Source organism: Cetorhinus maximus, chromosome 14 (genome assembly GCF_964194155.1).
Source record: "Cetorhinus maximus chromosome 14, sCetMax3.hap1.1, whole genome shotgun sequence".
Taxonomy (NCBI): Eukaryota; Metazoa; Chordata; class Chondrichthyes; order Lamniformes; family Cetorhinidae; genus Cetorhinus; species Cetorhinus maximus.
The window spans coordinates 45,058,005-45,072,771 of record NC_135892.1 but is presented as its reverse complement, the minus strand read 5'-3'; the positions used below and the strand labels follow the sequence as shown (position 1 = coordinate 45,072,771).

The following is a 14,767-nucleotide window of genomic DNA, read 5'->3' as shown; positions in this document are numbered from 1 at the left end:
TTCTTCATAAATTCTAATTCTTAAAATCATAGCTGTAAGTCATTTTGTTTCCCTGTGGAGTTTGTCACTTGAACTTTTAAAGATTTCTGCATTTGGCAGTGTTCTGTTCTCAGAAATCTTCCACATTAAATGTCAGTGAATGTCAAATTATTGAACTCCTTGTGACATAAGCTAGAATTTTATAGCTCCCTGAGGGCTGGATGGCAGGCAGAGGTGGGGGATAGCAAGTGGGATGATAGTAAAATTTGGTGCCATGCCAACAGTGCCAATTATTGACCACTTAAGGGCCTCCTCCTGTCATCCCTGGGATTTTACCCACAGCAGGGGAGGCCAGTGCCAAGTGTCCAGCCTACCAGGTGAAACCATCATAAGGTCAGAAATGGGAGTGCTCACTGATAATTGCACAGTGTTCAGTTCCACTTGCAACTCCGCAAATAAAGAAGCAGTTCATGCCGCGTATGGCAAGACCTGGCCAGAATTCAGCCATGGGGGAATGCCTCCTTTTTGAGTCCCCTTTAGCCCATCAGAGTTCTCTTTCCCCCCGCCCCCGTAAGGTATTCCCCTTCTTTCTCTCCCCTTCCCTCTTGCCCTGTACATCCCAGTCCCCCAACCATCACATGGGGGCCTGCCAGCCTGGCCCTAATGAGAACCTGGGCATACCCTCGTCCAGGCTCTATTACTGAAAGCCTCTCTCACACTGCTGGGACCAGAGTATTACGAGCCATTTGATTGGCCAACAGTTCTCTGAGGTGGAGCTTGCTCTCCGCTTGGGGCAGAAGTCCTACCTCAAGCTAAGTAACAGTCTGGTGAGCCAACTAACCATAGGCAGACCCACCCCTGACTTTATGCTGGGGGTTGGGATACTGCCCCAGCATAAAATTCAGCCCATAGAGCATGTTTTTTTATCAATGTAAGTTTACTTCCTGTTCACCTTGTTTCTATTTGCCATCTGTTCTGTTTTGTGCTTCTGTTATCAGTTCAATCTTTGTCGTCACAAATCTTTCTGCTTTGAATTTGAGTTCCAAACAAAATCTTGTACAAATGGGTGCACAAGAAATTAATATTTGATCTATTTTTAAAAAAACATTAGTAATATTGTCTGCTCCTGCAATAGTCTAGTAGCTAAAACCGCTGGAGGAAAACCGTGTCACTTAATTACCAATGCTCAGCTTGGGTTCTGGCAAGACCACTGGGCTCCAGATCTCATTACAGCCTTGATCCAAACATGGACAAAAAAGCCGAATTGCAGAGGTTAGATCAGCGTTAACTGCATAATACCAAAGCAGCATTTGACTGAATGTGGTGGCAAGGAGCCTTAGTAATATTGAAGTTGATGGGAATCAGTCATCTTCTGCTGCTTCATCAATAACTTTCCCTCCATCATAAGGTCAGAAATGGGAATGCTCACTGGCGTTTGCACAGTGTTCAGTTCTGCTCAAAATTCCTCAAATAATGAAGCAGTTCATGCCTACGCACAGCAAGACCTGGCCAAAATTCAGGCTTAGGCTGATAAGTGGCAATTAACATTGATGCGATAATAAATTCTAGACAATAACCATCTCCAACAAGAGAAAGTATAACCACTTCCTCTTGACTTACAATGGAATCGCCATTGTTGAATCCCCCACCATTGACGTCCTGTGGGTCACCATCGACAGGAAACTTAACTGGACCACCCATGTGAATACTTCAGCTATGAACAAGCCAAAGACTGGGTATTCTCCAGTGAGTAACTTAGCACCTGACTGTCCAAAGCCTGTCCACCATCCACAAAGCACAAGTCAGGAGTGTGATGAAACATTCTCCACTTGCCTGGATAAGTGCAGCTCCAACAACACTCGAGGAGCTCAACACCATCCCGGATAAAGCAGCCATTGGTACACAGTGTGTACTATCTACCAGATTCACTACAGCAGCCCACCAAGGCTTTGTTCCCAGCACCTCCCAAGTCTGCGACCCTCCACCACCTAGAAAGACAAAAACATTAGGTGCATGGAAACATCCCCGCCTTAAAATTCCAAGTCATGCAACATTCTGACTTGGAAATGTATTGTCACTATGTCAAAAATTTTGAAACTCCCTACCAACAGTGGGGCAATCTTCACTACACAGCTTAAGAAGATGGCTCACCACCAACTTACTGAGGTCAGTTAAGGATGGGTAATAAATGCTGGCCTTGTCAGTGATGGCCACATCCCATGGATTAATTTGAAAAAATACTGAATGATACAGGCTAGGGGGAGTTTTAAGTTGACTTCTTGGTCTATGCTGAGTTAATTGATTTCACTTATGTCAGCAGATAAAAATGTTACATTGGCTACAGCTTTGGGATAGGGAGGATAGAAAAAAGTCCATCAGAGAATGTGTGAAAGTGGATTCATGTGAAGATTTTGTGGGGTTCAACTACGGTGATGTAGTTTGCTGATCGTCTCTGTCTAAGCCCGTTCACAACTTCTTAGCATATTGCCAAAATACTGAGTGGCTACATCTGTAAAGTTGCGCCTGCAGTCACTTAGGGAAGAGGATGGTGCATCTGCATGTGGTTGCATTTGCAGAAAAGAATAAAAATAAGAGAACTCTACAAACAGCGAATGTAAAGTTAAGTAAATTGTGGGCATGAATATACAATGAATGGTATTGAATTTTTTTGGGAAGATTAATAAAAAGATCTCCAAGTATTAGTCGACATCGGGTGCAATGTCCTTTATAATATTGTCAAGCCATTAAAAAAACAGTTCATGTCGGGATATTAGTAGAGTAAAAATCTACAGAAGTTATAGTAGGTTTTGATGATTCCCCATCCTCGAAGTCTGCAGGCAAGTAACTGCAAAAGAAATAGCTTCATCAGAAGTGAATCAAAAAGCTCAGGTGGAAGTTGAGGCCAATTCTTACATTTGTACTAACACCTTAATTAAGGTCATTTAATTCTATGTTGACCAGGAATCAAATTTTTAAACTTCCTGATTTGTATATGCAATTGTTCGTGGTCTTGATGAGCTGAGACATCAAGAAACCTTGCCTTTCTAATTTAAATTACAAATTCCTTTTTAATGCCTTCACCTGGTCTCCTGCTCAGTTTCCAAATTAGTTGAGCAAGACTGAATGTTAAGTTTTCTAAAATTTCAAGATAATTATCTGGAACAGCAACCATGCACAAATTTGTAAAATCATTTCACAAGGAAAAGAAATAGCATAAGTGTGTTAGTTAGTTCAATCACTCTTTGTCTTGAGCTCAAATTAATTTTAATATTTCAAAAATGTTGCTATAATTTTAAATGATTTACAAGGACTTTCATGTATTAAATTTTAATTATTCTGATTTTCAGGCTACAAGCCAGACTGATCTTGAAAACTGGGTAACAGCAATACATTCTGCCTGCGCGTCAGTGTTTGCAAAGCAGCATGGGAAAGAGGATACAGTCAAGCTACTAAAAAATGAAACCAAAAGCTTCATGCAGAAGATTGATATGGATGGAAAGATGAAGAAAATGGCAGAGTTACAGCTGTCTATTGTAAATGATCCCAAAAACAGGAAAGCTATTGAAAACCAGGTATTCATAAATCTTATTGATGATCTCCAGGAACTTGAATGACTGCAAATTGCGTTTTTTTTCAGGAAATTGCATGCTAGTACAGGAGTGTAAGATGCAGATCTTCATAACCAGTTAGGTCTGTGTTCCAACAGTTATGGATGCGTGCCAGTATTATTCGGTGGAATTGTCCCGGATTTGCACTAAGTGTGGTAGCGGGCGAGTGAAACAATGGTTTACCCGCTGGCAGCAGTGGTGGATTTCCACACTGTATCGTCCCAAACACGCCAGGTTAATTATGCATTCCCAGGAAACATGCCATTTCCATGGTGGGCGGGCTCTAATTCGCCTGCAACACCGCTTCATCATGTCACATTTAAAGTATAGATGTGCTCAGTGCTTCCTGCCCAGGACTGCAGCAAAGAAGACATGGACCCAAAAGGCAAGAAGACTGCAGCCCTCTAGCGCCCTTTAGACACCACGGAGGCCTGCTGTGATGTCCTCTATTTCCGCTCTGACCGCAGGAGGGGCAGCTACACTACCACTCCAGCTTGGTAGGCAATGGTAGTGGTGATCAGTGCTAATGCTGCACAGAAGAGGATGGCCATCCAATGCAGATAGATGATGAATGATCTCATCTATGCAGCCAGGGTATGGCAACCATCTCAGCACTGTAAACTCACACACTCAAGCCCATTACACATTCACTGGCATCTCACTTACTGCCAGCTGAAGGGACATCACCACTCATTCTCACACATATACCCTCACATGTCCACCTGGCCTTATCTCCTCTGGAGACTGCCTCCTCAGGCATCACCATCTTGAGGCTACTTGCACAGATCAACATGTGCCCCCCCCCACACACCCTGGGTTACCCTCCTTCCCCTTTACAGCCCTCGTCCTGCAGCCTCTTCCCTTGCCTGAGGCCACTTCACCCCCTTTGCCATATTGTCTACTCACACCATATTGTCCACTCATGCCGCCGAACACGCTCGACGCTGGCAGGCAGGAAAATCCTGGCCATTGTGCTGTAATTCAGTGCTGTATACATGTACTTGAACGTGTAAAGATATGCTGACCATCTTCCACTCATATCTAATGTTAGAAATCTCCAGACTGAATATTTGCTTCATAACCTATGCAACTTCCAATTTGATTGATGTTAATCCACTGCCTAGCTACATGGTGCTTTGGCAATTTAATGAAAATCCAATGTTCAAGAGTTAAGAAGACTAACTTAGCATCTAACCCATCCAAATTGTGTTTCTCCTTTCTTTATGAGCTGTTCTTTGGTGAATGGAGATTGGATGGAACCAGCGAAATAATATGAAGAGCCTTTTTGATTCACACACGATATCAGGCAGAATCTTGTGCTCTCGATGGTGGCAAGCTTGGAGGCTGGAAGGGCATGTAATTAGGTGGGGTGGTGATGTACCGGAACCCCGCTGCCTTCCCGCCTCTGCCAAAATTAAGTTCTGGGCGGGAAGGCCCATGGTTGACCTTCCCACCTAGCTGCCTATTGAGGCCCTTAAGTGGCCAATTAACATCTGCTTATAGGCCTATTCTGCCACCTCTGGTATTAAACCAGTGGTGGGCGGGCCAGTAGACATGCGGTGTGCACAACAGGTAAAACTGGGCCGCTTGTCACATCCAGGAAGGGAGGGGGGGATGGAGGGTGGAACCTTGATCAAAGACACTCAGCACTTGATAGAGAGACTCAACATTGGGAAGGGTGGAACCGCTGAGAGCCACTACCTACCCTTGCTGCCAACAACCCCTCCCCCACCCTTACACCCCTCTCTCTGCGACCCCCACCCTGCCACATTATTTACCTATGGCCTGGGTCGGTCCACGATCCTGGAACTACAGCAGCCACCATCTCCCCTGTGGCACTGCAGACCTCTGATTGGCCAGCAGCACTTGGTGTGTGAGACTTCCGCCCCCGGGACCTTGGTTTGAGGGGAAGGCCTGCCAGTGGACTCGTCACTGCCTGATTGGCTTGTGGTTTAGCACGCTTTCCCAAAAAAAGGCAGCGCCGGTGTCTCACCGGCTGGAGAGTGGTAAGACCACGACACCTCAACAAGATTCCGCCCATCATCTCTGGGTCATTCGATTGTGGATGGGGAAAGCAGCTAGCTGCAAGGAATATGCTTAGGACATTTAACTTTTGATCATTATTTTGATAAGGTATCTATTACCTGTTTTGATTTTATAATTCATAGGGCAGGATTTTACCGTTGGCGAGCGGGGGCGGGGCCCGCTCGCCGACACGTAAAATGACGCGCGGTGACGTCACCGTGCCCCATTTAAATTTCCAGGAAGGCGGGGGTGCAGCAAAATCAGCTGTGCGCCCGCCGACTTGTCAATGGCCAATTGAGGACATTGACGAGCAATTAAAGTAATTAGTGGACCTTAAGGTTGGCGGCCAGGCCAGGAGCCCCGGTGGCAACCAGAAAAAACATGAAACCTCATCCACTGGCGGGATGAGGTTTCATGTAGGGTTTTAAAAATTTTAATAAAGTTGTTATGGAAATTATGAACATGTTATAACATAAGGGGACATGTAAGGGCATTTTTTTTCTCTATTTTTAATATTGTTGACAGAAGAGGTGATCTCCCTGAGGCAGCACTTAGCCTCAGGGAGATGAGTGCGCTCTTCCGTGCCCATGCACGAAAGAGCGCACTCTCGATTTTAGGGATTCCACCCGCCCGCACAGGGAGCACATAGCGCTTCCCCGCGGACGTCATGCTGGGTGGGCCTTAATTGGCCAGCCCATGTAAAATGTCACCGCGCCTCTGATTGGGGGCGCCGATTGGAAGCGCGCCCGCCCACCAACTTCCACCCCAACGGGTGGAAAATTCTGCCCATAGTGTCTGATGTGAAGAAACAAATCAGAAGTAGAATGCTTGATTTGTAGAACATTTGTGTGTTGAAACATAACTACATGTGTAGCTTTCCCTTAGTCCCAAACCTGAACTTAACTTAATGCATGCTTGGTTGCTGATGAGTGCCCTGTTACCTTGCATTGCAACAGGCAGGAAGATCTTTTCAATATGATAGCTTGAACAGGGGCAAATTGCTCTCTCCTAAGACTCTTGTATTCAGACAAATCCTCTAGCTCAATTTTTGTTAAATGCTTGAGTAAGTGATCGATAGTCCTGTTGGGTACCAGTAAGCCTGCCCTTTCTGAAAGATAAATGATCTTTGATCCCTACCCATAAAAATACTTCAGTTTCCATGGGGAAATTGATATAGCTACACTATACTGAGTACCACAACCTGCAGATTTTCCCATTACATCTATTCAATTTAAACCATTAGGCTAAATATTTGAATGATTATGCATTTCTAATTTGCTGTCAGAGAGATAATGATAGAAATCTGATCAAATATTTTTTTTGTGCAATTGCTTACCTAGTTCTCCAGCTGTGTGCAATTTGTAAACTTAGAATGGCAGTTGGAAGGCCATACATGTTTTGGTGCTTTATGGTACGGTGGAGTTCATATAGCAGCCTTTTAGCAATTACTCTAACCATGTGCCTCTGTTGAATGAGCTTGAGACCCCACATCCCTTCCTTTGGATTTTGAATGCATTTATTTGGGTCGTATACTTGGATTCTGCCAAATCTTTCTGTGGGTGTGGCAAATTAAATATGGTTATAACCACTATTTAATGATTAAATGGTTATTTACTAAAAACTTAAGATGAATTGTTTTTCGGTTTTTGCCATACAGTATTGAATATTACAAATGATTCCTAAAATAGTTGAATTGGAAAAGAAGAAAGCAGAGCTGTGGCCATGTATTTGAATACAAGTATAAAGCTGTGCTCATCAGCATCCCATCATATATAATGTTAGACGAGAGCTAACTGCCTAGTAGATGCTTGGGTAAGTTGAGAAATTTAAGTTATTTCAGGTTTGGAAAGTTGGTTTTATGTCTATTTGTATTGGAACCAAGGCAGGTACATGGAGTTAAGATACAGATCAGCCATGATCTAACTGAACGGTGGAGCTGGCTTGAGAGACTGAATACCTATTTATGTTCTTAAGACAGTGGGCAGAATTTTACCCTCAGATGGCGGGCGGGCAGCCGAACTCCTCTGCCGAAATGGGGCCAGCTGCCATTTTGAGTGGGCGGGCCAATTAAGGCCGGCCCAGTGGCCTTCCCGACAGGAAGCGCTATGTGCGTCCTGTGCGGGGGGTGAAGGGATTCCCCATCTGTCAAGGTACGCTCTTTCGCGCATGCACGCGAAAGAGCGCACTGCTCCCTTAGGCAAAGTGAGTTTACTGACAAGTAAGAAAAGTCAAAAAATAGAGAAATATTAAAATTATTAACATGTCCCCCTCATGTGACAATGTCACACGAGATGGGACATGTTAATAAGAAACCCATAAAATTTATTAAATTTTTTAAAAACGGACATGAAACTTCATCCCGCCAATGGCTGAAGTTTCATGAATAATCTGGAGCCCACTGGGGCTCCTGGCCTGCCCGCAGCCTTAAGCTTGGATGGGTAGGGTCTTTAACAAGGTTAATTAGCCTGTCAATGGCCTTAATTGGTCATTGACAGGTCGGTGGGCAGACAGCTGATTTTGCTGTCCGCCCCCCTTCCTGAAGATTTAAATGGACCGGGATGACGTCGGGGGTTCTTCCCGACATCATCCCGCGTCATTTTCCCCTCGGCGAGCGGGCCCCGCCCCCAAATCGCTGAAGGGAAAATCCTGGCCAATGCGTGCAAAGCTAAGACATAATGAGACTGTTGTCGTAGTGGTTCTTACAAAATACTGAAGTGACACTGATTTGGCTGCACTTGTACTCCTGGAAAATATGGGCTGAATTTTCTGGCTGACGTGCGGGTGGCGGAGCCCACACGTCAGCGCTTAAAATGTTGTGCGAGCGTCCTGACGTCAGCGTGCGGCATCGCAATGTTTGGGTTGGTGGGCATGCTATGCCGCGCGACACGCGCCCGCCATTAATTAAAGGCCTTGTTAAAGCCATTAAGTCTCCAATTGTCGATGATTTTGAGGAGCCCGTGCGAACTTCGGCTCAGCGCACGGGCCCAACAGGCAGGTGGGTAAGTGATTTTTTAACAAACCTCATCCACTGGCGGGATGAAGTTTGCTTTCGGATTTTGAAAAGTTTAATAAAGTTTTTGTGTACTTCATTAACATGCCCCATCTCGTGTGACATTTTCACATGAGGGGGATATGTTAATGATTTTTTTATTTTTCTAGTTTTGAACTTTCACCACCTTTCAGCGATCTCCCTGAAGCACCACTTAGCCTCAGGGAGATGTGTGCTCTTTTGTGTGCATACACGAAAGAGCGCACTTTTGCGGTTGGGGAATTCCCCCCCCCGCCCGCACAGGTAGCGCATAGCGCTTCCCGTCAGGTAAAATGGCGGCGGGGCCTGTTTCAGCGGCGGTGATCTGCTGCCCGCCCACCGAGTCGGTCTGGCCCGCCCGCCCATCAAGAGCAAAATTCAGCCCTATGTCATAACTAATGTTGTTTGGTACATCTGCATTAGTCAAAGAAAAAATTGTGGCTTGCATGTTTAAACTAGATGCAAAGATGCGTTCTTTGACATTTTAATATGTCTGGGACTGAAAGTAATGAATACCCAAAAATAAATCACTCTTTCTACAGCAGAGTGAGTAGGTGTATTATTTCCACTCATTGAACAGGCTTCTTTTTCCATATAACTTGTTTGCCCTGGATATAGACATAATATCCTGCAGCACACTGAATGATGCCTTTATGCATCTTGGTAGAACATTCTATTGCATGATGACATTCCTGTTTCCCTGCAGGGGTGGAAATCTCTCTCTCTCTCTCTCTCTCTCTCGACCTCTGTAAGCTTCTCCTTTAGTCATTAGCCATAAATCATGCACAGGGAAATTGAAGCAAAGCTCACTAATAGACACTATAGGCTGGCACTTCCCTGAGAATAGCTGGTACTATTTTAACATCTGAAATTGGTACAAGATAGTCTTCAGATTTAACAGCATTTCACTGTACCTCACAAAAAATCCTTTTTAATGTTTATTGCCCTGAATATCGCTTGAAAATTTTAGCTACTGTAAAGTTGCAGGATGTGGTCAGGGGTTGGGTGGAACTCACTACTGGTATCTTTACAGTTTTCTGCATGATGTACAGATTTGTTTGAAATATGACTCCAAATCTGGACAGTAAAGTAAAAATGATGAAGCTTTATTGCTCAAAGTGTTGTCAGTGCGACAGCCTGAAATTTTATTTCGAAATCTGTCCCATCCCAATTTTCACCCCCCCCACCACCCCCGCCCCACCCCCTCCCCCACACCACCCTTCACCCAATACTCTCACAACTGCTACTGCTGCAGAAGACAAGAGGGACTAATGTTATAGTGTTGCCTGATACTGCTTATCTATGAGCAGTTGCATGCTGCAAATTTTCAAGTCTTGGAACAGATTTTACCTGAACTCCATAAGTGACCACCTGTCCTTCCTTTACAAAATCAAATATTCTGGGAGCTCTACGAGTCTATGTATGTGTGAACGCAATCCTGGTGGGGCTATTTTAATTCTCTGCATTGTGTCTTGGCTTCTGCAAAAAAGACTGGGCACTTGACTTTTATGGACTCTCAAAACCTTCTGTTGTTGAGGCTAAACAGGCTTATATTGGACAGGCTAACTTTAGAAAAGTTGACTAAAATTTAAAACAAAATAAAAAGCTACGTCAAGTTTTTGTTTTAAAGTTTACGACTTAATTGCTACTGCCTCATCTTTTTGCCTCCTTTTCAAATGGTTTTTGACAGATTAAGTAAAAAAAATACAGCATGAAATTGGACAAAACCCATCAACAACAACTGGAATTTTGTGAAAATATAGTTAACTCTTTGGTCTGGAGAGAGAAAAATATATCAGTAGATGAGCAAATGTTTTGATTCTGAAGTGTTGCATAAGAAGATCCAACATGGAATCCTTCTTGAGCTGAGATTCACAATCTGATTTTCATGAGGGTGAGGGCAGAATGGCTGATTGTGAAGGGCTGATATGATCTGAAAAATTATTTCTGCACTATTTTGAGTGTTTTCAGAAGCATTGATCATGGAATGAAACTCAAACCCTCTTCGAGATTGAGTCAATCTCCCTTGAGGAGGAAAATAACTTGGATACTGGGAGCACAATTAAACTGGATTCAACTACACCTAATGCCCCAGTTGAGAACACGACTGATGAGTTCTTCTGGATGACTTTGTGTATTACCTGTAGATAAAATATGGAACAATTCAGTGGTGAGGTTGAATTATATTACAGTGTAAAATACTATTTGTTTGGTAGTTCAGATCTTGAGTATTGCTGAAAAAAGAGATGTCTAACTTTTTGTCTTGCAGTCATCAGGGCACTCGCAAGAGTACTAATGTAAGGGGGAAAACAACAATTTATACTGTATGTAAAGAGAGTGCTGATTGATGGTTGGCAATTGGTGTTGCTATGGAGAATGCACCACTGATGGTGATTGACAGTTAACTGTCAAACATTGTTTGAAATTTAAAGCAGGCAGCTTGACCTTGATTGGTCAAGACATTGCCCTGAGGAATAAGTCAGTAAATGGCTGTCACTTACTTTGTTTAGCTGAAACAGGCGCAGTGTATATATATGTTCTTTGCAGGCAGAAAGAACAAGAGTCCTGTGTATTAGTATATGTAGCTTTGAGCACACTCAAATGCACCACATTGTGAGCCAACTAACAATCTTAAATTGGTTGTCAGTGTAATTCTTAGCACATTGAGGATTATTTAGCAAATGTTGCCCAGTTGTGGAATCACATCTAATGTTGGACACTGTTTTGAGTTTTGCAAGTACGGGTTGGTTGGGTACTCTCTGTACCCTACTCTTTGCGAACAGTGGCTGAGACATGCTGTTTGATACAATCCACTTGTCTTTGGGACGTACGGACTACATACCTAGCATCACACTTGCAGTGAAAGTCATATACCGCATTATTCATTTGTTTTAGGCAGAACAGCTTTTGGCTTGACAGCAGCACCCTGTTAGTGGCAAATACCACTCGTGTTGCTACTGCATAGTTGCTCAAATGTTTGAGATACCTTGCCCTTCCAGGGTAATCCAAGGTACAATGGGCACTTTTCAGGGCCGAAAGTGTGCTAAGAATTATGCTGATGACCAATTTAAGATTGTCAATTGGGCTCGCAATGTGGTGCATTTGTGTGTATAGGAGGAAGCTACGTATAATAATATACAGGGCCCTGTTCTTTGCAGACAGAAAAAACATTTACATACACTTTGCTTGTTTCAGCTAAACAAAGTAAGTGACAGCCATTCGCTGACTTATTCCTCAGGGCAATGCCTTGACCAATCAGAGTCAAGCTGCCTGGTTTAAATTTCAAACAATGCTTGGCAGTTAATTGTCAGTCACCATCAGTGGTGCATTCTCCATGGCAACGCCACTTGCCAACCAATCAGCACTCTCTTCACATACAATATAAATTGTTGTTTTTCCCCATTATATTAGTATTCTTGTGAGTGCCCTGATGAGTGCAAGACAAAAAGCTTAGACGTGTCTCTTTTTCTCAGCAATACTAAAATAATATTTGTTCAACGTACAAAACATAGATGCCAACGAATGTTCTCTGGTGAGAGCGTGGAAGTTCTGTCAACTACTATGTTGCATTTAACGGTATTTAGGATGCCAGAAATTAAAGCTTTTGAGATTTTATCTTTGTGTGGAGGAAAGGCAATCGGGAATTGGCTTGAGTATTTATAAGGTTTTCTTATTGAGCAAAAAATCAACTACAGGTTTAGAAGTGACTTTAAGCAGAGATGATACCTACACTGAAGTTGCATTATCTGTATCTTTAGAACCTACAAGAAGGTCTACAGCTATTTTATTCTAACATTCCTGTAATGCTTGTTGTGCAATATCTATTTACTGATGCTCTCATGTAAAACAACTACATTTCTAAATTTCTGAAGTTGTCTTTAAATTTTCAAGAATGGTCTGAAAATTGTCATTTTTAATACAGCCTTTACATACAAGATCATAATCATAGAGTCACGTATAGCACAAAAGGATACCATTCGGCCCATTGTGTGCATACGGGCTCTCCGCAGAACAATACAGTCAATCCCGCTCGATCCCTGTAGCCCTGCAAGTTTATTTCCTTTAAGCACCCATCCAATTTCCTTTTGTAATCATTGATTGTGTCCACTTCCAGTACTCTCAGTTCCTGGTCATTACCACTTGTTGTGAGAAGAAAGTTCCTCCTCCCATTCCCCCAGCATCTCTTACGAAAACCTTAAATATGTATCCTCCACTCCTTGTATCATCAGCTAATGGGAACAGTTTACCCTTGTTTCCTTATCCGGGCCTGTCATAATTTTTACAGCTCCATCCAATATCCCCTCAATCTCCTTTGCTTCAAGGAGAACAATCCCAGCATTCCAACCCAATCTTGTAACTAGAACCCCTCCATCTCTGGAACCATTCTGGTAAATCTGTTGTGCACCCTCTCAAGGACCCTCATCCTTCCTCAAGTGTGGTGCCCAGAACTGGATGGAATACTCTAGTTGGGGCCTAACCAGAGCTTCATAAAAGTTCAGCATAATTTCCCCTCTTTTTCAGTCAATGCCTCTGTTTATGAAGGCCAAGATGCCATATGCTTTGCTGATCACTCTCTCAATATGTCCTGCAACCTTCAAAGATCTAGGCCCCTCTATTCCTGTATACTCATTAGAATTGTGCCATTATGTCTATATCGCCTCCCTAACCCTTCTTCCAAAATGCATCACCTTGCACTTCTCTGAATTAAATTCCATCTGCTGCTAGTTACAGCACTATGGACGTACCTGTACCACATGGCCTGAAGTGGTTCAAGAACCTCAAGGGCATTTAGCAATGGGCAATAAATACTTGTCTAGCCAGTGATGCCCACATCCCATGAAAGAATTTTTAAAAAAGTACATAGATGATGTGCAGAAATAAAATTATCTTCAATTGTAAATGGACATCAGTAACTTTAGCCTACATAAAGTAGGTTAATGTTGATATGTTCCTCCTTTTTGACTGATGTCAGGCATAGTTATGTGAATTCTAACCAGTAACTTATGGGTTACTTTTTAGATCTAAACAATGCAAAATCACCATTGACAATTTGTGATATGTTCTGATAATGGAGCCTATCTGACCATTTGTACAAAGGAATGGTGTTGGGGAATACTGAGGATATGCCAAAATTGTTGAACTTGACATAAAATACAGTGTCAAAATACCCTTTCCACAAAAGTTATTTTGAATAGAAACTGCAAATGATCCATTAGGCTGTATGAATTGAAAACTGCGGTAAATAATTCTCTGCTAACGCCTTCATTACCAGATCCAGCAGTGGGAGCATAACCTGGAGAAGTTTAATGTGGACCTGTTTCGAATGCGCTGTTACCTGGCTAGTCTACAGGGAGGTGAGCTACCCAATCCCAAGAGCCTCCTTGCAGCAGCTAGTCGGCCTTCCAAATTGGCACTTAGCAGGCTGGGCATCTTCTCCGTCTCTTCATTTCATGCTCTGGTAAGGATCGACCTGGAAATTGTTAAGGGATATTTGACTTTCTCTATTCTTCTCCTCTCCTACAGCAACCCCTTTTCACATTTGGGTCGTCATGTAATACATTGATCACAATGAACAATTTATATATATATATCGTGCCAGAGGATAGCTAATGTGATCCCTATATAGGTATTTTAAAAGGGAGAAAAAAACAAGTCCAGGAAACTATAGACCAATTAGCTTAACACTGTTGGTAGGAGAGATAAAGGAATTTGTGTTCAAAGATGTAATAGAAAACATCTAGAAACTGAACATAAAAGGAAGTAGTCAGGATGGATTTCAAAAGGGAAGCTTTGATCAAGCTTATTAAATTCTTTGAAGAACTAACAGAGTAGATAAGAGTAATCTTTCATACATATGTTTCAATAGAAATTTATTTTTGCTACAGGACTCCTTAAGTTCTGATTTTTAATTCAAAATTACTTATTAAAATTATATCTTGAAACCAAAATAAATTTACGATTCCGATAGAAATAAGGGAATTTAAAATATGCATTCCTGTTGTAGAGCAGGTGACCATGCTATTCCTGGTCAAATGCAAGAAAGCCCAACTTTGCCTCAAGAAGCAAATCATCACGCTTCTTGTCCTCTTTCAGTTTTCTTACCTGCAAACTAATGTGTGAAGAATAC

At 42.7% G+C, this 14,767-nt stretch overlaps 1 protein-coding gene across 1 annotated transcript in view; it reads left to right on the top strand.

Annotated features, from left to right (window-relative positions):
• The window catches only part of tiam2a (TIAM Rac1 associated GEF 2a), a 384,705-nt gene that overhangs the window by 177,191 nt on the left and 192,747 nt on the right, over window positions 1-14,767 (top strand). Inside the window, exons 6-7 of the mRNA XM_078556860.1 lie at window positions 3,327-3,551; window positions 13,913-14,098. Of these exons, the coding sequence (XP_078412986.1) occupies window positions 3,327-3,551; window positions 13,913-14,098 (411 nt within the window). The remainder of the gene's footprint in view (window positions 1-3,326; window positions 3,552-13,912; window positions 14,099-14,767) is intronic.